Source organism: Chelonia mydas, chromosome 5, assembly GCF_015237465.2.
Source record: "Chelonia mydas isolate rCheMyd1 chromosome 5, rCheMyd1.pri.v2, whole genome shotgun sequence".
Lineage (NCBI taxonomy): Eukaryota > Metazoa > Chordata > Testudines > Cheloniidae > Chelonia > Chelonia mydas.
The window spans coordinates 41,518,673-41,541,827 of record NC_051245.2 but is presented as its reverse complement, the minus strand read 5'-3'; the positions used below and the strand labels follow the sequence as shown (position 1 = coordinate 41,541,827).

At 44.4% G+C, this 23,155-nt stretch overlaps 1 protein-coding gene across 1 annotated transcript in view; it reads left to right on the top strand.

The window, feature by feature from the left end:
• LOC102947585 (interleukin-6 receptor subunit beta) overlaps positions 1-22,812 on the top strand; it is a 64,919-nt gene extending 42,107 nt beyond the window's left edge. The window contains 2 exon segments of the mRNA XM_043546458.1: positions 7,095-7,176; positions 14,070-22,812. Of these exon segments, the coding sequence (XP_043402393.1) occupies positions 7,095-7,176; positions 14,070-14,561 (574 nt within the window). The 3' untranslated portion in view covers positions 14,562-22,812.
• The last annotated feature ends 343 nt before the right edge of the window (positions 22,813-23,155 follow it).

Below are 23,155 nucleotides of genomic sequence, written 5' to 3'. Positions count from 1 at the left end.
GTTCATGAAGGCCCTCAGCTGAAACTAATTTGAACAAGGCTCATGAATTTGGTTTTACCTTGGTAAAGCACCACAGGTTTTCCCCCACCACTAACCCTAATAGGATTTAAGCACAGAGGCAGACATACTATCTAAGCCCTGAAAATGCAGGTAGAATTTGGATTTTATATCAAGTCTGCATGAGGAAGTACCTATTTGTTGTAGCAACCAGACAAGGTACTAACAAACTTCAACAGGCCTTTATTTTAAAAGTGGAAACCTCTTTACCAAGCTGCTGCTGCATCCTCGGTAGCTCTCACTACGCCTCCTCAACTCCCCCCCATTTCCTGTCCTTTCACACTCCCAACAGCCAGTGATCCCAGTTCTAATAATTACAAGGAGCATCTAAACACCACATTCCCTCCTCTCTTAAGAAACTCTCCCAATTAAAATAAACATTGTTGTTCTAACCACAGGAACAAATATGAAACAAGACACTATACTGCTGGCAGAAATATTACACTGAAAACACTGTAGATACTACATAACAGTCTCTAGTCCAGACAGGTGGTAGTCTGGGTCTGACAGGCCGTCTCTCAAGCCCTGGTTCCAGTGCAATGTGCTGTTGTGTTGATACTATGGTGAAGTCATCCAGTGCAGACTGGCTGTTGACATAATCTCCTCTTGGTGCATAGGCAGGTGCAAGAAAAGCAGCATTCCATACTCGCCCATCAGAAAGTCGATCCCTTCTTCTCTATGATTTTTTAGAGAAGCTGTGAATTTATGGTCCCCTTTGCGTAAAATTCCAGGTTTTCGTATTCTAACGAAGGAACCACACTCTAAAACTTTGGTTCCTTAGCACCCCACCGCTTGTCTGTGAAACCCTTATACTTTGCTTGGTTCTTTTCAACTGTTTTTCTCACATCATCTTCGGTTGGGGCCTCAGGTCGTGCCTTTAACAATCCAGCAATGTTCAGTTTAGCATTCTTCTGTTCCCATGCAGTAACTCTGTGGGTGATCTTTGCATTGTGGCATGTAATGTAGCCCGGTATGCTTGCAAGAAATCTGTAGTGAAGGTTATCCACAATCGCCCTTCCAGTTTAGCAGTTTGCAAACTCTCTTTCAAAATTCTTTTAAACCGTTCAATTTCTCCATTGGCTTGAGGGTAATATAGGGATGACCTTCTGTGTAAAATGTTCCTCTCTGCTAGAAAAGTTTCAAACTCCAGGGAAGTAAATTGACTACCATTATCTGAAACCAGTTCTTTGGGGTTACCTTCCCTGCTAAAAACTGAAGAGAGGAACTTAATTCTGTAACAGAAGAGATTTGTGATGTAAACGCTACCTCAGGCCATTTACTGAAATAGTCTTTTAAAGTGATGGCATAACGGCAGTCACTTGGAGCAGTATCAAAGGGTCCTACAATGTCCATTGCCACTTTTTCCCATGCAGATTCAGGAAGAGGAACAGGCTGTAATGGAGGGGTACATGTCACTGCTGTCTTATCATGCATTTGGCAAGTGACACAGGATTTTAGTCCAGCCTGGGAAATTGTATGCCCCAGAAAGGAGAGTTCGGTTTGTCTAAATTTGCATTTGGACCTATTGAGCTTGAGGCCTGCTTTGCCGATGCAGTTTAGTACAGACTAGAGGTTATTGTCATGCTTCTCAGAAGTATTTCCAAACACGATAATCATCCAGATAGCACTGAATTCCATATTGATTCTTCAGAATCAATTACATCATTTTTTGGAAGGCACTTGGGGCAGATGCAAGACCATATGGAACACGTTTAAAATGAAATAGTCCCTCATATGTAATAAATGCTGTGAGGTCTCTGCTATCTTCATGCAACATAACCTGGTAGTATGCGCTCTGCAGATCAAGAGTAGAAAACATCTTTGCTCCACAGAGTTCTGCAAATACTTCTTCTATGTGAGGAAGAGGATGGCTGTCAATCACAATAGCTTTATTTGGCTCCCTTACGTCCACACAAAGGTGAATGGCTCCACCCTTCTTCTGTGTCACTACTATATGTAAAAAGAAAAGGAGTACTTGTGGCACCTTAGAGACTAACAAATGTATTTGAGCATAAGCTTTCATGAGCTGCAGCTCACTTCATCAGATGCATTCAGTGGAAAATACAGTGGGGAGATTTATATACACAGAGACCATGCAACAATGGGTGTTACCATACACACTGTAACCAGAGTGATCATTTAAGGTGAGCTATTACCAGCAGGAGAGGGAAAAAAAAACAACCTTTTGTAGTGATAATCAAGGTGGGCCATTTCCAGCAGTTGACTAGAACGTCCGAGGAACAGCGGGGGAAGGAATAAACATGGGGAAATAGTTTTACGTTGTGTAATGATACATTCACTCCCAGTCTTTATTCAAGCCTAAGTTAATTGTATCCAGTTTGCAAATTAATTCCAATTCAGCAGTCTCTTGGAGTCTGTTTTGAAGTTTTTTTGTTGAAGAATTGCCACTTTTAGGTCTGTAATCGAGTGACCAAAGAGATTGAAGTGTTCTCCGACTGGTTTTTGAATGTTTTAATTCTTGACGTCTGATTTGTGTCCATTTATTCTTTTATGTAGAGACTGTCCAGTTTGGCCAATGTACATGGCAGACGGTCATTGCTGGCACATGATGGCCTATATCACATTGGTAGATGTGCAGGTGAACGAGCCTCGGATAGTGTGGCTGATGTGATTAGGCCCTATGATGGTGTCCCCTGAATAAATATGTTTCAGAGTAGCAGCCGTGTTAGCCTGTATTCACAAAAAGAACAGGAGTACTTGTGGCACCTTAGAGACTAACAAATTTGAGCATAAGCTTTGTGAGCTACAGCTCACTTCATCGGATGTAGTGAGCTGAAGCTCACGAAGGCTTATGCTCAAATAAATTTGAATAGACACATGGTCACAGTTGGCAACAGGCTTTGTTGCAAGGATAGGTTCCTGGGTTAGTGGTTCTGGTGTGTGGTGTATGGTTGCTGGTGGGTATTAGCTTCAGGTTGGGGGTCTGTCATGACATTATCGGGAATACTGTTCCTGACGGCTTGTAGTCCATCTTTGTGTGGAATGTTGGTATAGAGGGCTTCTACATCCATAGTGGCTAGTGTGGACCTGAAAACACCATCCTAGCCACTATGGATGTAGAAGCCCTCTATACCAACATTCCACACAAAGATGGACTACAAGCCGTCAGGAACAGTATCCCCGATAATGTCATGGCAAACCTGGTGGCTGGACTTTGTCCTCAGCCATAACTATTTCACATTTGGGGACAATGTATACCTTCAAATCAGCGGCACTACTATGGGTACCCGCATGGCCCCACAATATGCCAACATTTTTATGGCTGACTTAGAACAACGCTTCCTCAGTTCTCGTCCCCTAATGCCCCTACTCTACTTGCGCTACATTGAGGACATCTTCATCATCTGGACCCATGGCAAAGAAGCCCTTGAGGAATTCCATCATGATTTCAACAACTTCCATCCCACCATCAACCTCAGCCTGGACCAGTCCACACAAGAGATCCACTTCCTGGACACTACGGTGCTAATAAGCGATGGTCACATAAACACCACCCTATACCGGAAACCTACTGACCGCTATGCTTACCTACATGCCTCCAGCTTTCATCCAGACCACACCACACGCCCCATTGTCTACAGCCAAGCTCTACGATACAACCGCATTTACTCCATCCCCTCAGATAGAGACAAACACCTACAAGATCTCTATCAAGCGTTCTTACAACTACAGTACCCACCTGCTGAAGTGAAGAAACAGATTGTCAGAGCCAGAAGAGTACACAGAAGTTACCTACTACAGGACAGGCCCAACAAAGAAAATAACAGAATGCCACTAACCATCACCTTCAGCCCCCAACTAAAACCTCTCCAACGCATCATCAAGGATCTACAGCCTATCCTGAAGGATGACCCATCACTCTCACAGATCTTGGGAGACAAGCCAGTCCTTGCTTACAGACAGCCCCCCAACCTGAAGCAAATACTCACCAGCAACCACACACCAGAACAACTAACCCAGGAACCTATCCTTGTAACAAAGCCCGTTGCCAACTGTGTCCACATATCTATTCAGGGGACACCATCATAGGGCGTAATCACATCAGCCACACTATCCGAGGCTCGTTCACCTGCACATCTACCAATGTGATATATGCCATCATGTGCCAGCAATGCTCCTCTGCCATGTACATTGGCCAAACTGGACAGTCTCTACATAAAAGAATAAATGGACACAAATCAGACGTCAAGAATTATGACATTCAAAAACCAGTTGGAGAACACTTCAATCTCTTTGGTCACTCAATTACAGACCTAAAAGTGGCAATTCTTCAACAAAAAAACTTCAAAAACAGACTCCGAGAGACTGCTGAATTGGAATTAATTTGCAAACTGGACACAATTAGGCTTGAATAAAGACTGGGAGTGGATGTGTCATTACACAACGTAAAACTATTTCACCACGTTTATTCCTCCCCCCGCTGTTCCTTGGACGTTCTTGTCAACTGCTGGAAATGGCCCACCTTGATTATCACTACAAAAGGTTGTTTTTTTTTCCTCTCCTGCTGGTAATAGCTCACCTTAAGTGATCACTCTGGTTACAGTGTGTATGGTAACACCCATTGTTGCATGGTCTCTGTGTATATAAATCTCCCCACTGTATTTTCCACTGAATGCATCCGATGAAGTGAGCGGTAGCTCACAAAAGCTTATGCTCAAATAAATTTGTTAGTCTCTAAAGTGCCACAAGTACTCCTTTTCCTTTTTGCCAATACAGACTAACACGGCTGCTACTCTGAGTATTATACGTGAAACCCATTCTGAGGAGTCAATGTCTTCAATAACGTCCTTTTGAACAAGTTCTCAGTTCCTCTGAAACAGCTTCATTGATTGAAAATGGTAAGCGCCGTAACTTCTGTCGTACAGGCATCACATTATTCCAATTTTTAACTTTATGCAGAAACCCATAAGCACAGCCAAGTTTCTCCTCAACCTGGTGTAGGGTCCCAGCTGAAACTGGTGTGTGTACCACAAAAGTGCTTTGCTGAAGAAGATCAATTCATCCATTAACTACCCTGAGATTTAAAGCAGCCAATAAATCTCTGCCAAGGATAGGAGTGCCTTTGTGGACAATGTAGAACTCTGCAGTTACACAGCAATCACCAAAAGTAACTATTGCTGGCAGGCAGCCAAACTGGAATATTTTTTTTTCAAATAGCACACCAAGTGAAGTTTGGGTTCAGTAAGAGGCACATCTTTAAAGTAATGCAAATTTGATGGAATCAGGTAGTATAGATACTGCTGAGCCAGTGTCCAACATTAGCTGAATAGAGTGTGATTTGCCTGAGGGTACGGCGGAAACTTTTACCGTGCACTTTATTTGTTCTGGAACACGTGCAATAGTGATTTTGTCCACACTCAGTAACATCTGGTATTGTAACTGCATGCACCTGTTGACTGAACTGGCTGCTGCGACATACTTTAGCAAAATGCCCAATCTTTTTGCAATGATTGCACTAAGCTACATTTGCCGGACATCCTGTATAGCTTGCAAGGTGTTGTGGGGATCCACAGTGAAAGCATGCTTTTACTGTATTTTGAATTTGCTGATTCAGTGGTTTTTCATTAGTTTTCCTCTTGTAATTGTTTGTCTGCAGCGACAGTGAACTTTTCTGCAAAGAAGTCACAGCCTGGACTGTGCCTCCTGTATCCATGCTTATTATTTTGGCTTCAGCTGTAGCTGACTCAATCTAAGTAGCAATGGTTATTGCTTTTTCTAGTGTAAGTTGTGGTTCTAAAAGGAAGCGTTCTCTTACACGAACCACAGTTGTTTTCTCAATGAGCTGGTCTCTAATCATCTCATCTGCCATATTCCCAAAGTCACAAGTTACAATCAGACTCCTCAGGGAAGCAATATACTGCATTATAGTCTTCCGTTTTCTGCTCATGCTGGCAAAATCTGTAGTGATTAACCACTACATTCACTTTTGGCACAAAAAAGTTCTTTAATGCAGTGAGTGCAGTCTCATATTTATCATGTTCAAGGGGAAACGTGTAAAATATATGCTGACTTCTGCTCCAAGGCAGTGGATTAGCAGAGCATGCTTTCTTACTTCAGAAATCTCTGTAGCACTGATTGCAAGCAGATAAGTCTCAAACATATGGATCCAGGCAATAAAAGCAATTGGAGGCTTACCTGGGCTTTGCAAAAAGGGTGCAGGTGGGTTCAGAGGCAGAAGATCCATCCTCGTTGCCAAAATGTTGTAGCAACCAGGCAAGATACTAACAAACTTCAACAGGCCTTTATTTTTAAAGTGGAAATCTCTTTACCAAGCTGCTGCTGCACCCTCGGTAGCTCTCACTCCGCCTCCTCAACTTCCCCCCATCCTTCCTGTTTCCTGTCCTTTCAGACTCCCAACAGCCAGTGCTCTCAGTTCTAATAATTACAAGCAGCATCTAAACACCACACTATTGCTCTACAGTTAGTTCACTGAATACCATGTCTGATCCTTCAGTCAAGTAGGTGGATCTCCCATTGTGTCGGAGTCCTAAGCAAGGGGTGACATGGGCTAATATAGCTCTGCTGCACTCTGCCTTCTAGTCCCTAGGCCTCCACAGGTTTGTAGCATCATGGGGGAGGAGCAGATGCTTGCTCTTGGGGGATGGGCAGATTTCTAAATGGAAACTGATCTATAAGTTGCTACTGATAAGACAAACTAAACCTGCAAGGGAGGAAAGGGGGTTGGAGGAACCAGGAAATAGTGATGGATTAAAGAAAGAGAAAGTGGATATGCAGTATAGATGGAAAGAGAGTCACGTGCTGATGGCCTTCATAGCTCTTGTTAATTACACTAAATAATTTTGCATCAGAAACTCACTAACTTACTGTGAAAATATAGACTATAGTTTTGGACCTCCAATTTGTGTGTTTGTGTGTGTTGTTAATAGCTGCAAGAAGACATCCTGATGTGCATGAAAATACTGACAAACTATGTACATGACTTGTGATGAAAACAGAAGTATATGAAGGCTCAGTCATTTAATTGGAGCCTCAGTTTAAAAAGCATGTCTTTCCAGGTCAAGAAAATTGTGCTGGCCAACTGTCCCAGATCCAAGAAACAGCAGCGCTATCCAAGATGTGGCAAGAATCATTCCACGGGTATGAAAAGTGTTTATGAATGGGCCCTTTCAGTGAATTACAGCAGCACTGATTACTAGCGTCTTCTCTTTTTAATTGTGCCTGGTAAATGTACAGCATTAAAGATCTAGCAGAAGCTCTGGTAGTATTAGGAATGTAGTGTCAGGCTTTTACAGGGGATTTTCCGACTCCTTTTTAAAAAGGTTTTATTGATTTTTTTTTCCCAACCATTATGCAACATGCACTGAGGCAAATGTGTGAAAAACAAAGACAAAAAACCATGAAGTAACTCAAAAAGGAAAAAAAAGTTACATTTTTTTACTTATACAAAGTCCATTATGTAAGAGTCAATAATCACCAGGACTGATGGTTTCTTGAGAAATCCAGAGTGTGAAAGTTCACGTGAATCTGGAATTGTTCAAATACACAATTAATAGAATCCTGGAATATATGAAAGTTAGATAAAACAGTTTGAACCAAAATTCACAGCTGCATCACAAAGGAGCTGGTTTCTGCTATCTGATTCTGGGACTAGTTTTTCACTGACCTCAGCTTCAGCACACTTCTGAGGGCTTTGGGGGTACTCTAACTAGTCAGAGACTAATCACAGCAAGACCTTATATGCCAACCAAGTATTGCAAGAACTCAGTAGTGTACTCAAGTCATGAACTTTCCCTATCTACACCTGCCTGCCATATGTCATCTGCTGGGGCAGGGGCCAGAGGAGCTAGCTACATGAGCTCTGTGTTAGCAAATTGCTAGCTAAAAGATCCGTACTTCAGTGTTTAAGAAATCTCTAGCTTATATGGGTCAGGAGGATATCTCACTTTTGCCTACTGTTGGGTTTCTTGCACCTTCCTGTGACGCATCTGGTGCTGGCCAATGTCTAAGCTAGGATACTAGACTAGATGGACCATAGGTCTGATCTAGTATGGCAGTGTTTATGATCATATCCTACTGTGTTCCATAGCAGAGTGGATCTGACTTTTTTTTAGCCTTTTTTGTATTGGTTTTGGTGGTGGTGGTGGTTGTTGTTGTTTTAAAACACTTCCAGATTTTTACAAAGTATGAGTAGGTAAAGTAGTATGTTCATGGTCAGTTAGAATCATGGAAGATTAGGGAAGGAGGTCATCTAGTCCAACCCCAACTAAATCATCCCAGCCAGAGCTTTGTCAAGAAGGGCCTTAAAATCCTCTAAGGATGGAGATTCCACCACCTCCCTAAGTAACCCATTTCAGTGCTTCACCACCCTCTTAGTGAAATAGTTTTCCTAATATCCAACCTAGACCTCCCCCACTCCAACCTGAGACCATTGCTTCTTGTTCTGTCATCTGCCACCACTGAGAATAGCCTAGCTCCATCCTCTTTGGAACCCCCTCTTTGGAACCCCCTTTCAGGTAGTTGAAAGCAGCTATCAAATCCCCCTTCACTCTTCTTTTCTGCAGACTAAACAATCCCAGTTCCCTCAGTCTCTCCTCGTAAATCATGTGCCCCAGGCCCCTAATCATTTTTGTTGCCCTGCGCTGGACTCTCTCCAATTTGTCCACATCCTTTCTGTAGTGGGGGGCCCAAAACTAGAAGCAATATTCAAGATGTAGCCTCACCAGTACCAAATAGAGGGGAATAATCATTTCCCTCGATCTGCTGGCAATGCTCCCACTAATGCAGCCCAATGTTAGCTTTCTTGGGAACAAGGGCACACTCTTAACTTATATCCAGCTTCTCGTCCACTGTAATCCCCAGGTCCTTTTCTGCAGAACTGCCGTTTAGCCAGTCAGTCCCCAGCCTGTAACAGTGCATGGGATTCTTCTGTCCTAAATGCAGTACTCTGCACTTGTCCTTGTTGAACCTCATCAGATTTCTTTTAGCCCAATCCTCCAATTTGTCTAGGTCACTCTGGACCCTATCCCTACCCTCCATCATATCTACCTCTCCCCCCAGCTTACTGTCATCTGCGAACTTGCTGAGGGTGCAATCCATCCAATCATCCAGATCATTAATGAAGATGTTGAACAAAACTGGCCCCAGGACTGACCCCTGGGGCACTCCGCTTGATAACGGCTGCCAACTAGACATCAAGCTGTTGATCACTACCCGTTGAGCCTGATGATCTAGCCAGCTTTCTATCCACCTTATAGTCCATTCATCCAATTCATACTTTTTTAACTTGCTGGCAAGAATACTGTGGGAGACCATATCAAAAGCTTTGCTAATGTCAAGATATATCACATCCACCACTTTCCCCTCATCCACAGAGCCAGTTATCTCATCATAGAAGGTAATAAGGTTGGTCAGGCATGACTTGCCCTTGGTGAATCTATGTTGACTGTTCCTGATCACTTTCCTCTACTCCAAGTGCTTCAAAATGGATTCCTTGAGGACCTGCTCCATGATTTTTCCAGGGACTGAGATGAGGCTGACTGGCCTGTAGTTCCCTGAATTCTCCTTCCCTTTTTTAAATATGGGCACTATATTTGCCTTTTTCCAATCGTCCAGGACCTCCCCCAAATCGCCACGAATTTTCAAAGATAATGCCCAATGGCTCTGTAATCACATCAGCCAACTCCCTCAGCACCCTCGGATGCATTAGATCTGGACCCATGGACTTGTGCATGTCCAGCTTTTCTAAATGGTCCTTAACCTGTTCTTTCACCACTGAGGGCTGCTCACCTCCTCCCCATACTGTGATGACCAGTGCAGCAGTCTGGGAGCTGACCTTATCTTTGAAGACCAAGGCAAAAAAACTATTGAATACTTCAGGTTTTTCCACATCTGTCACTAGTTGCCTCCCCCATTCAGTAAGGGTCCCACACTTTCCCTGACAGTTAGTGACATTTAGCAAAAATAAAATTAAAATATTTGGATTGTTGAATTTAGAAAGAACGATTACTTACGCTGAAGAACGCCAGGTTCAGTAAGATGTTTTAGCCACATGGACCCCACTGTAGGTGCACATAGGCCCCATGAGCACAAAATCAGATTATTTTGGCCAGCAAGGTCTGCTGGGGCCACACATTCACCCTGGATACTCTTGCCCACCCCACCCAGGGCATAAAGGGAGGAGTGGGAACAACCATCCCACAGGATTATGTATTAATGAAGGCACTTGGGGTATGTCTGCACTGCAAAGGAAAATCCATGGCACTGAATCTCAGAGCGCAGGTCACTTGACTTGGGCTTGCAGGGCTTGGTCTTAGGGGCTAAAAATAGCAGTAAGACGTTCCCACTCGGGCTGTAACCTGTAACCTCACCCTCCCCTTCCTCCTTCCATCCTGCCAGGTTTCAAAGCCTGGGCTCCAGCCCAGGCAGGAATGTCTATACTGCTATTTGCAGCCCAAGCCCCACAAGCCCAAGTTAATTGACCCAGGCTTTGAGACTTGATACCACAGGTTTTTCTTTCCAGTGTGGACACAGTTTAAGACCACAGGACTCCATAGTAGCAAAACAGGAGGACCAATCACGGCAGCCATGTGGACAGAACATCTAAGAACTAGTGCTACTGTAATGTAAATAACTGTTCTTGCTCCTTCAAGTATTTGTTCCTGCAGATCCTGCCCTTGGTGACTGGCTATCACTTATTCCCCTAGGAAGGTGGGTGCCAGTAGTTCTATCTACATAAAGGCTGTAGGACCACACTGCCAAATGGGCATCCAATCTAGAACCTGCCACTAAGGAATAAGTAAAAATATGTATTGAATTCCAAGTTGATGCCATGAAAATCTGATAGAGGGATACTTCTAAAACATATCAGGAAGGTTCCTTGAGGCCTAGTAAAGTGTGCTTTAATTTGAGAAGCAGCAGCTAATGTATGTAGTTCATAGAAGACCTTAATACAATCAGATGCCCATTGTGAGAAGCTCTGGGTCAAAACAGCCTGCTCTCAAAAGCTGTCCCCAAACTCTATAAATAGCCACGGTGACTCAAAGATTTTGCTCTACTGAGGTAGGAGAAAGCTCTCAGAACAAATGTATGGAGCGTTGCTTCCCAGGCAGAAAGAATACTGGTAAGTGTATGTATTGATTTAGAAGTAAGTTTGAGACTACGTTGGATAAGAGTTTTGGGAGAGGTCCAAGAATCACCTGGGTTTTGTATATAAGGTGGTTCTACCATTAAACACTTGATTGAATCTGGCTCACCCTTGCAGCAGAGATACTAACTACCCAAAATGCTGTCATAATAGAAAGATGACATGATGCCATAGGCTCAAAAAGGGATGTTCCATTAGTGCCGAGATACCACATTTAGTTCCCAGGGAGGGAAAATTCTTTAACAGGTAGAAACACATGGATCAGGCCCTTCAGAAACAGTCAGGTGAAAAAATACTGTGTGAACCTGAATGACGGGGAAACAGGTCGATATTGTCGAATGACTCCTAAATCGAGCTGGTTGAAAGTCCTAACAATAACAACGACAATAAAATGATCCGGAACATTGACCCTGAGCAACCCAAAGCAAAAATCATTTCCACCTGGTTTTATATGTTAACTTTTCTGCTCTGCTTCAAAATGCAGAACAATTCCTGGCTGTGGAACTTAATCAGCTAGCCTCCATGCTGTTAGGTAGAGAAATGATGGACCAGGTTTAGGAGCAGACAGTGATTCTGTGAAATCAGCATCCGGAAGATTTGAAAGAGTGAAGGGCAGTTTAATCAATAGATGCATCTGCCAGAGTACCAAAACTGACACACCCATCCTGGTGCTATCAGTATTAACAAGGCTTTGACCTATCTTATTTTACTCAGGACTCTCGGAATTAAGGGAATTCTGTGGTAAGGCATCCAACAGGTTTCTGTCCCACTGACTCATAAATGCAGCCAAAAGGGAGCCTGGGCTCACATGTCTCCTCAGGACAAAAAGCATGTGACATTTCTTGTTCAAGTTGCTGGCAAAGAGGCCTATGGTCAGAAGAGGTCAATTTAAGATAAGTTGATCAGGGACTAGAGCTGCATCAATAACTGATTTTTCAGTTCACTGGCAGTTCTGGAAAAAAATTTGTTTTGGGTCCACATATTTGCATCCAAGGTCATACAGGGCACATGTGTGGCTCCAACGGACACGGCTGTCCAAAAGAATCAGATCATGTGTGCAAAGTGCACATTTGCCCATATGTAAGAAACCCAAAGTATCCAGCACACAGGTGCAAGGTGTTGTGATTTCCATCTGCAAGATGGAAGACTTGTATAGCGAAGTTCTCCATCCTAGAATGTCACTCCAAAATAGGTACTTGGAGGGAAAAATACATAGCTGGTATGTGGCCATAATGTTACTGTACACACAGCAGAGAGAGAAGCTGTGGAAAGAAATCAAGTCAGTTAAACTGATACTGTAAGAAATATTGCTGTGCTGATAACATGGCAGAAATAGAAATAATGGTTAACAGATGAAGCATAAAGGCTTTTGGGGGAAAACAGGGCTCAGAATGAGTAGGCAGCAGAACAAGACAGCTACTTTTGGAGATATTACCTAGTGGTAACCTGACATTAGCAAAGGCTCATGAAATGTGATAGATGCACCCACATACACCAGTGAGCATTGTGAAGTTGTTAAATAGAAGCTGATTCCCTCAGGGAATTTCACTATAGTCAGAGCGCTCACAAAATTTCTTCAAGTCAAGAACGAACACAGTCAAGTAAATCAGTAGTAAATTCCTAGAAGAAATAAAGGAGATCAAACATATGATCAAAAGTACCTACTGCAAATTTCCCCTGTAAACTCAGATGGGATATCAGATATCACAATCTAAGAAAAATTCTAGGAATTACTGAATTAAATCACTGAACTTTCTAATAGCTGCAGTAGTCATAAGTACCTCACCAATACAGAACATGCAAAGATTAGGAACACAGGAACTTCCATAAATGATTGGACCAGCAATCCATGAAATCCAATAGCCAATCTCCAATAGTGCCTATACCACATTCTTCAGACCAAGGTGCCAGAATCACTTTAAGGGACAATTATGGGGTAACTTAACCATCGGAAAGTTTTGTTCCTTAGACCGCTAGAGGATGGCTTCTGCTATGAAGCAGGCAGTCATTCTCCAGCTCATGAATGGGAGTCAGAAAGAATGAATGAAATACAATAAAGTCTTGATCATTTCTGAGGTCATCAATGCTGGAATGCACCTGCTCCACTTAAAATAAGTGAAGATTGAAGCAGTTACTGGTGGGTCAGAGAACATGACATCCAGTCTGTAATTTAATATAGATAATGGAAAAACCAAAGCAGTGTCACCAGAAAGGAAGGATGCTATTTATGGACTATAAAAAGCCTTTCCATTCTATGTGTTTTGTGATGGTTTGTATGGCTCTAACAGGACACACACATTTCTAAGCGGGTAGTACCTGGCTTTACATCACACACTGCTCTGCAGTTTAGCCAGCCAAAATATACAAAAGCTTTCAACACAATCTTTACCTATACCAAAGTGATAGTGAAGCGACTAGAAGGCACTGCAGATGGACGTTGATATCAAAGGGTAATTAGGCAGAATTGCACTGTTCAATTCAACCAGTTAAATGTTGATATCAACATGTGAATCACACAGATCAATAGTTATAGGGCCCTGCACAGAACATCCTGCAGTTTACATTTTATTACGTATGTGTTACCTACCTCACCTCACTTTAGCAACGAAGGGATGGAGAATATGGTCCTCTTGGGCAGAAATATTTATTTCCCTAATTAAGTTTCTCATACCAATGCACATTGTAAATGGAATTTAAAGATTAAATAAAATAGCTTGGCCAGCTCAATTAAACAAGAAAGTAATAGCTGCGGCCAGGCTTCCCATTTCCTGACTTTGTTTTTCTATTGCTTAATATTAGTAAATTATTTATTTCAATATCATAAAAGTTTACACTATGTGCAGAAACATGCAATTATTTTTTTCTTTCCATTTCATTTTGTTTGTAGGCTAGCCAGGGACCCACTTCAAGGCTATTGCTTCAAACACAAACAGACAATGATACTACCAGCCTTCATGTGATAGAAGAGGATTCAAAGGCTTCTTTGAAGCTGCAGCCCTTTATTGAGGACACAGAAGACAACAGTGAGTGTGATGCAGGCCAATCTGAAAGTGCTGGTGGTAGCCCAGACACCTGTCCAAGTCTTTCGAAAATCCCTGAAAAAGCAATTGCAACCGAAAAAGAAAGAGTCAGCTCTAGCATGAGGGCACCTCTCCTGAGTGATTACACCAGCATGGAATTCAGTCAGAAAGCCATGCTAAGTCTGGCACTGAATCTCCTTCCACGGGCTGTCCAGCCTCACATGGAGGGGAAACTGAACAACAGGCCAGGAAAAGTGGAGCAATGCACACTGTTTACACCTCAAGACTATGTGAAACAGAGCCAGGTGGTGTTTACACCAACTGGACCAACACTGATGGAAGAAACCAGTTTGAGCTGAGGTCTCTCAATGCCTCCCCATGACATAGAAGCAAGCCCCAAAACCTTTGATGCTTGATTGGAGCAGTTACAATATTTTAGGATGGTGATTCTGTGAATGTTGATTCTTCTTTGCTTTAATAAGTTTCACAGATAAAGTAGTTTGTGTGTATAGTTACATTAGCCATTTCAGGCCCTTGCTCTTACCACAAATCATACTCAACTAAGTTTTGCAGTCATGACATGGACAAAGCTCCAGTTTGGGTCCACCAAAGATTTCCAGCTGGATATGGCTCCTTGCTACTTTGAGTCTGATAATTTGTCAGTGTTACTGTAGTAAATGCAATGTGGTCTAGTGACTCAACTGCAGCACTGGTAGACAAGAACCCTTGATTCTAGTCCCAGCCTTGTTATTTGTTTGCTGTAAGCAAGTCAAAATCTCCAAAAGTGGTGTTTAATTTTGGATGACCAATTTGAGACAACGAAGATCCGATTTTCAGAGCTGGTTAACAAAGCCCTTCAATCTGTTGGAAAGGAATCCAACCAACTTGTCTGTCTTTTGCATTTTGGGGCAGTGTGGCAACTTTCTCAACAAGCTTCCTGTTCATTCCTTCCAAGGGATGTTCCTGATCAGCTTGTGTGTTTGGCCATTGAGAAGGGTACAGGAAATCCTCAAAAGCGGGAGAGCAAGTTTTCAGCCATATCACACTGGGCTCTGATAGTCTTGGCTCTCACAAGCCAGGCACAGAATTTGCTCAGTATATGGATAAGACATCTTCAATGAAAACCTAAGTGGTTACTGTAAGTGATGTTAACGAGCCAGACTCTTTGAGTCAATGATATATCAACCCCCAAGGCAGATGTTTCGCTGATAGAGGTGGCATCTTTAGGATGAGAAGAAAAACAAGCCCTCGTGGCCACTGGAGACCCTGTGACACTTTCTGCAAGAGTGGGAGTATTTGCTAGACAACCTAGCCAAACTCAGAGGAGGAGGAAATGATTCCCCTGAGTTCAGCACTTCACATTGATAAAGCACCTTACATCCTGAAGTAGTGGTGCTATTATGGGTGTGTCCCCCCTTTTGACCCAAGCAGCAAATCCAAGTTCAAGGCCCTGTGGGTTGTTTCCACTAGGAAGTGAAAATAAAATAGAGGCAGGTATTTCTTTGATGCAATCCTGTTTATGTATACAGAATGTACAAAGTCCAGTTTCCCTGAACAAAGGAAGAAACAACAACAGAAAACAGCATCCTTTCTTTCAGCCCATAACCCCAACCCAAAACACCTCTGTAGCTTCTTCCAGGGCCACCCCATGCTATGTCTCTCTCTGTCCTGAGTTTGTTTACTTACTCACACACACATCACAGTCCTTCCACCTAGATTGTATGTTCCTGAGCTGACTTGCTTGTTCCTTTGTTTTGAGCTTATTTAACTGTCTTTTACAGTTCTCTTAAGTGAAGGGTGGTAGTTAAACCTGCAACAGGCGCTATGATTTCCAGCTTTATATAAAATGGTTACTCACCTTCTTGTAACTGTTGTTCTTAGAGAACATGTCCATTCCAATCAGGTGCGTATGTGCCGCAGGCATGACAAGATTTTTCCCCTAGCAGTATCTGTAGGGTCAGCCTGGGTGTCCCCTAGAGTTGCACATTCATGGCGCCCAATATAGGGCCCTGCTGACCAGACCCCCGCTCAGTTACTTTATGCTGGGTACTCTGTCAGAGGGGTAGGAGGGTGGGTATTGGAATGGACGTGAACAACATCTCAAAGAACAACAGTTATGAGAAGGTGAGTAACAGTTTTTTCTTCTTCGAGTGCTTGTTCATGTCAATTCCAATCAGGTGAATCACAAGCCCAAATTCAGATGGCGGGGTTGGAGTTGTGCACTGATTGGAGTACCGCTCTACCGAAGGCCCCATTGTCTCTGGCCTGCTGGGTAATAGCATAAAGTGTGTATCATGTCATTGCCCAGCATATTTCCTGGGTAGGAACCTGAGCCAGGAAAGCCACTGAACAGGCCTGCACCCTGGTGGAGGGCACAGTGATTGGATGGGCAGGCACTCCTGCCAGGTTGTAGCACTCTCAGATGCAGGACGTGATCCATGACAAAATTCATTGAGAAGAGACTGGAAGACCCTTCATTCTGTCTGCCACAAATTGTTGAACGGACTTCCGGAATGGTTTTGTTCTTTTGACGTAAAGGGCTAGCACTCTGGAGACATCCAAATAATGAAGCCTTTGCTCCCTGCTACTCAAGTGCACCATAGGATAGAACACTGGAAGGAAGATGTTCTGGTTGATGTGAAACTGGGAAACAACCTTTGGTGGGAAAGCTGGATGTGGCCTGAGCTGAACCTTGTCCTTGTAGAACATGGTATAAGAGGGCTCTCATGTTAGGGCCTTGAGCTCAGATACCCTCCTGGCTGAGATTATCACTACCAGAAACGCCACCTTGTACGAGAGGTAGAGGAGGGAGCATGTCGCTAGCAGTTCAAAAGGTGGTACCATCAGTCTGGAAAGGATCAGGTTGAGGTCCCAGGCCGGGACTGGCTGCCTGACTTGCAGATAGAGTCTGTCTAGACCTTTGAGGAATCAACTGACCATAGGGTTGACAAAGATTGACCGGCCCTCTGAGCCTGGATGGAAGGCAGAGATGGCGGCCAAGTGAACCCTTACTGATGACATGGACAGCCCCTGCTGCTTGAGATGGAGGAGATAGTCTAATATGAGTGGCATGGAGGCGAGCATTGGGATGAATGGTGCTGCGCCGACCAGATTGAAAATCTCTTCCACTTGGCAAGGTAGGTAGCTCTGGTGGAAGGTTTCCTACTGCCAAGGAGGACTTGTCTAACCAGGTCTGAGCAAGAGAGCTCTGTCCGGTTAACAGATTGAATGGAAGGACTGTGAACTGGTAGTGGGTGTCATTCACCACAAACCTGAGGTATTTTCTGTGGGACAGAGTTATTGCTATGTGAAAGTATGTGTCCTTCAAGACAAGGGCAGCATACCAGTCTCCTGGATCCAATGAAGGGATGATGGAGGCCAAAGAGACCATGCGGAACTTGAGCTTCTTCACGAACTTGTTGAGCCCTCTCAGGTCTAGGATGGGCCTGAGCCCGCCTTTGGCTTTCGGTATTAGGAAATAAGCTTCTCATGGCCATCCCTGTAGTCATGGTCCGGGCAGCCGCATCAGCACAGTCAAAAGCTGCCTACAAGGAGGCCCTAGAAATGAGTTTGCCTTCCTCCACCAAGGCATTAAATTGGGAGCAGGAGTCTGGTGGTAATTTCGTGGCAAACTTGACCAATGCTCTGCAGGTGTTAAAGAAGTACCTACTAATGATGGCCTGCTGGTTTGAAATGCGGAGCTGCAAACCACCGGTGGCGTAGACTTTTCCCCCGAACAAGTCCACCTTTTTCGCCTCCTGATTTTTAGGGGAGGATTCCTGAAACCCCCGATACTCCCTGTGCAGCATCCACCACCAAAGAGTCAGGCAGAGGAGGAGTATAGAGATGCTCGCATCTCTTTGAGGGGACGAAATAGCATCTCTCATTTCTCTTAGCTGTAGGGGGCAAAGAGGCCGAAGTCTGCCACAAAGCTTTTGTGGTCTCATTTATAGTTTTGATTAATGGCAGTGCAATACGTGAGGGCCTAGAGGGGGCGAGGATGTCCACCATGGGATCAGCATCCTCTTCCAGTTCCTCTGCCTAGATCCCCGGGTTCTGGGCCACCCTGTGCAGCAACTGTTGCAGGACCCTGTTATCCTCCAAGGCTGGTGCTATCAAAGTGCCCGCAACTGCCTCATCTGAGGAGGATGAGAGCACCAGGATATGACCTTGGTCACTTTCCTCAGCACCAAGAGGGTCATGTTGATTATTGGGCTGCTGGTGCTGAAGAGGTCAGTATCAAGGAGGTCACTGGTGCTGGGATGGTTACCAGCGCCGGGGCTTGAGCAGCAGGCGGAGGTATCAGCATTGTCTCCAGTGCCAGCTGCTGTGACACGACCTGTGCCGACCTGGATCTTGACACCTGGCTCTGACCCTGGGCTTGATGATAGGCCCAGGGAGTCCAAAAGGGCCACTGAGCTGGTGGTTGCCATTGAGGTGGCCACGCCACCGAGATCTAGACCTCCTGCTGCTTGACCTATGTGAATGATAGGACTCTGCCTCAGACTCCGAGGTCTCCAAAAAGGAAGACCACGGAGGAGTGATACTGGGTGGTGCCCATGAGCAGCACCAAGCCTCTTGGGATTGGTGCAGTCCTCACACATGGGCAGCCTGCACTGGGAAGTGGCACAGCAGAGATGGGGCATGGTGTGTCATCATCTCCGGCTTGCCCCTAAATGGGATAGGAGGCCAGATTATGACTGGTGACTCAGCCCTCCTTGGAGAAGGCGGTGCAATCAGGCGAATAAGGTCCTGCACCGCCTCAAAAGTCTCTGGAGTGGAGGGGAGTTGAATGTGCTGGCCATGGCAGTCTGGAGAACAGTAGTGGGCCAGACTCGACTGGACCCCTTGCTGGGCAGAAGTTGACAAGTTTCAGGGAGGTGCCGGGCCCAACATAGGCTGCATGGACTGAGGCCTCCCTGCCGCTAGCTCCTTAGGCTTAGGAGAGGGAGAGCGTCCCCTCTCCTGCCTCTTTTTCTTCTGGGGCACCGGGGACAAAGATTGGCGCCTGCCAGAAGATTGGTGCCTGCTTATGTTTGGCACTGTGTTGGTGCCGGGAGTCTTTAGCCTCCTTTCTTGGTGCCGGTGCACTGCACACAGAGGATGCGGTGCTTGGCAAGGGCTCCACCAACCAGGGGTCAGACTGTGGGAGGAGGGCACCCTCCATGAGAATTCTGAGTCTCTCCTCGCAATCCTTGAGGCTCCTTGGCTGAAACCCCTTAAAAATGCGGCACTTGTCCTTTTGGTGACTCTTGCCAAGGCACTTCAAACAAGAAGTGTGCGGGTCACTCTTTGGCATCAATTTACCACAAACTTCACATGATTTGAACTCTGGCAACGGACACATGCCCCAGTGTTGGGGAAGCTTTCAGAAGTAAGAGTGACAGAAGTTCCAACTAGCCGTCACCAGCGGTAAGAAGGAACTGGGGGGGGCAGGAGGGGGGGGACAGGTTGGCAGGGCCCTATACTGGGCACCATGAAGGTGTGACTCTAGGGGGCACCCAGGCCGACCCTACAGATACTGCTAGGGGAAAAATCTTCCGGCTGTTGTGCAAATGGTGTGTGCACACCTGATTGGAATTGACAAGTACTCGAAGAAGAAACATCTTTACTACTTCTTCAAGAATTTAAAACACATATGAAAATGCATCTGGTCTGCTTCTACATCTATAGAAGGAGTTAGTGGGGATGCAGGGGAGGAAATGTCTTCTCTCATCATGTTGGAGAATCAAGATTAAAAAAATTAAAAAGTCTTTCACAGATTTATGAAATCATGCATAGAGTTCATCTCCATCATGAAATCACTGGGCTTACATCATCCTGGTCTGGAAAAATGTTTTCCTATGAGACGAGGCCAGAGAGAGGGAACCAAGTAACATCACTACCTCAACTAGCACTGGCTCAATCCTAAACACCACCTGGATGCAAGACTCCAGTCACCTCCTCCTTTTTGTGTCTGTTTCCTTCACTGTCTTATGTTTTTTCCTTTCCTATTTTTCTCCTTTTGCCTTCTGTCTAATAAGGATATGCCTTAGCCAGTCAAGACTGCATCTTTTGTAACATTACTGTGAACCCTGTGACCAGAAAGCCAGCCAAAAGCCTTAACCTGCTGTACCAGTGTTAGGTTTGCCAGGTCTCAGAGTGCAAAATGACGTGCTGACTCATGTGTCTCTAGCAGTGAGGTTGCAAGTAAAAATCAGCACCAGAGATAGAAACTATACTTTTTCTGTATCTTTAATAAAAGGTTTAAAAAAATAATGGTGTGTTTGCAATATGACTAAGCAGGCCAAAGCCGTTGTACTCAAACCCCGAACCGTGTTTAACTGTTTAGTGTTCTACAGTGACACGGTCATGTTTGACTCTATGGGACTCTACTTATTCCATTTAAATTAACACAACAGCACGCGAAGAACAACAGTTGCCTAAGTCTCACTCTCTGAAAGGGAGAAGCAAAATATATATGAAGCCAGAAAAGTAAACTGTAAGAGTTTCATGGACTAAAGTAATTATCACTATGCTGATTACTCATCTCTACATCAGGCTTGAATAGGACTGTGTTTTCTTGCTTAACAAGCTCCTTGTAGCGGATAGGGTCCTAGATGGACTCTAGCTAGCAGAGGTGATCTAGAGGCTAACATTTGGAGGAATTGGCAATTAGTGATCACATGCACTTTCAAGTGAGGGCATTTGGCTGCAGATTGTCAAAGTGATTTACAGCCTTAAGTCCTTGATGAACTAATCTTTGTTTTTGGATACCCAGACACAAATGACCAAAACCACATTCTTTCATCTTAGAGATTGTACACCTTTCCTTCATGCGCAGACCTAGCTACATTTATCCATGCTTTCATTTTACTTTAAGGCCAGACTACAACAGCTCTCTATCTGGCTCCCTCAAAGACCATGTGGCATTCAGCTAGTGAGAAACCTGGCTGCTCAGCTTTGGTATATGGTATTTTGGCAAGATGTTAACACACCAAGTTTTGGTACTCTATGCTGGCTACCAGTTCACATCTGCGTGAAATTCTAGATATTAGTTACAGTCTATAAATCCCAGAATGGTCTAGGCTTTGTTTATCTCGAAGACCACCTCTCACTCAGCTCTACCATGGCATCTGTACTTGAAGAAATACTTCAGCTGTCTTCATAAAGGAGGTATGGGGACTGGAAGAAAGGTGCACTTTGTATTGGTCCCTCACCTCTGGAACATGGGCCTATTGGAAGTCACTCTGAATCCAAACCAGTCATAGCTAGAAAGCTCTTCAAAATGCACTGCCTTGTTTAAAGCTTCTACAAGTGCCAGACATTAGTTTCCAAGCTTGTGTTACCCTATTTTATGCAGTTGGTTTGCCTAGCTTGGGCTTCGTGGCATTGATATTGGCATCCTACTTTGGGGAAGTATATTTCTTTTGTCTAAATTATGTTAACTGTGCTCTAGTACTGTGGCAATGAGCACATTATGAAGGCATGTAACAATAATATTCTGGACTGTTCACGGCAGGGTTTCAGAATACAGTTCGTTTTAGGAAACCTTCCCCTGAAGCAAGTCATATTATTCATATGGAGAGACCAGACTTGTATCTGGGGTGCTATATCAATCATACTCATCCCCATTTCTACAATCAAAGTGCAGGTGTAAGTAACAATATATGTGGGGGATGTGAGACTGGGAAGGGGGGGAACTCTGGGTTCATTAAATGGAGCCCAAGTCACATACATGAAAGAAGCCTGCATGCCCGCCCACTATGCGTGAACTCCTGGCTCCCTACCATATCTCTGGGGAGGCAGGAATTAAATCCAGAAATAAATACTGCACTCAGCTACAAAACACTTTTACCAGGGCAGAAACGACAACTTAATTAGAACCAGGAACTATTTGGCCCCTCCCCCCCCCCACTGAGTAGTAACACAGCGTATTGCATCCCCACTGCCTCAATATATTGACGAAGCCAATTAAGAGTCCAAATGGTCCCCCAACACCAGTCGCCTTGTTCCAAACAGGGTACACTTCAGCTGGGAACTGGTACCTGGGGATGATGCAAGCTTGAAGGGGTGAATCCCAGTCTCGACTGTGTTGCCTGACAGGCATCTCCATGAACCCCATGCTGGTCAGGACTCCTGGGTCTGCACCTTCAGCCCAGCTACATCCTCACTCCTAGGTTGATCCCCTAGGCCTGAGTCAGGCTATGTTTGGCCCTACTCCCTCCAGCAGCAACATGTGATCACACCTCCATCCCCTCTACACCCCCATCTCTGTGTCAGCCAATTGGCTCACAGCTAGTCACAGGCCACCTGGTTAATCTCTTGTCTCCACTTGGGCAGTGTGGAGCTCCTGCTCTGGAGTGGCATTCCTGTTCTCCAATGGGGAGAGGGGCAGGCTGGCTGGCTGGCAACAAGGGGTGGGATTTCCTTCTAGTCCTCTAGCCCAGTGGTTCTCAACCAGGGGTACATGTAGGGGTACATCAACTCATCTAGATATTGGCCTAGTTTTACAACAGGCTACATAAAAAGCACTAGCAAAGTCTGTATAATCTAAAATTTCATACAATGACTTGTTTATGGACACTTTTCAAAGATACCATAATAGAGGCTCAACTTAAATGTACACACCAAATTAAAAAACACAGTAAAAGAACTAAAAAAGAGCCACCGTGGCTTAACAACCCTGTAAAAGAAGCAGTCAGAGATAAAAAGGCATCTTTTAAAAAGTGGAAGTCAAATCTTAGTGAGGTAAATAGAAAGGAGCATAAACACTGCCAAATTAAATGTAAAAATGTAATAAGAAAAGCCAAAAAGGAGTTTGAAGAACAGCTAGCCAAAAACTCAAAAGGTAATAACAAAATGTTTTTTTAAGTACATCAGAAGCAGGAAGCCTGCTAAACAACCAGTGGGGTCCCTGGACAATCGAGATACAAAAGGAGCACTTAAAGATGATAAAGTCATCACAGAGAAA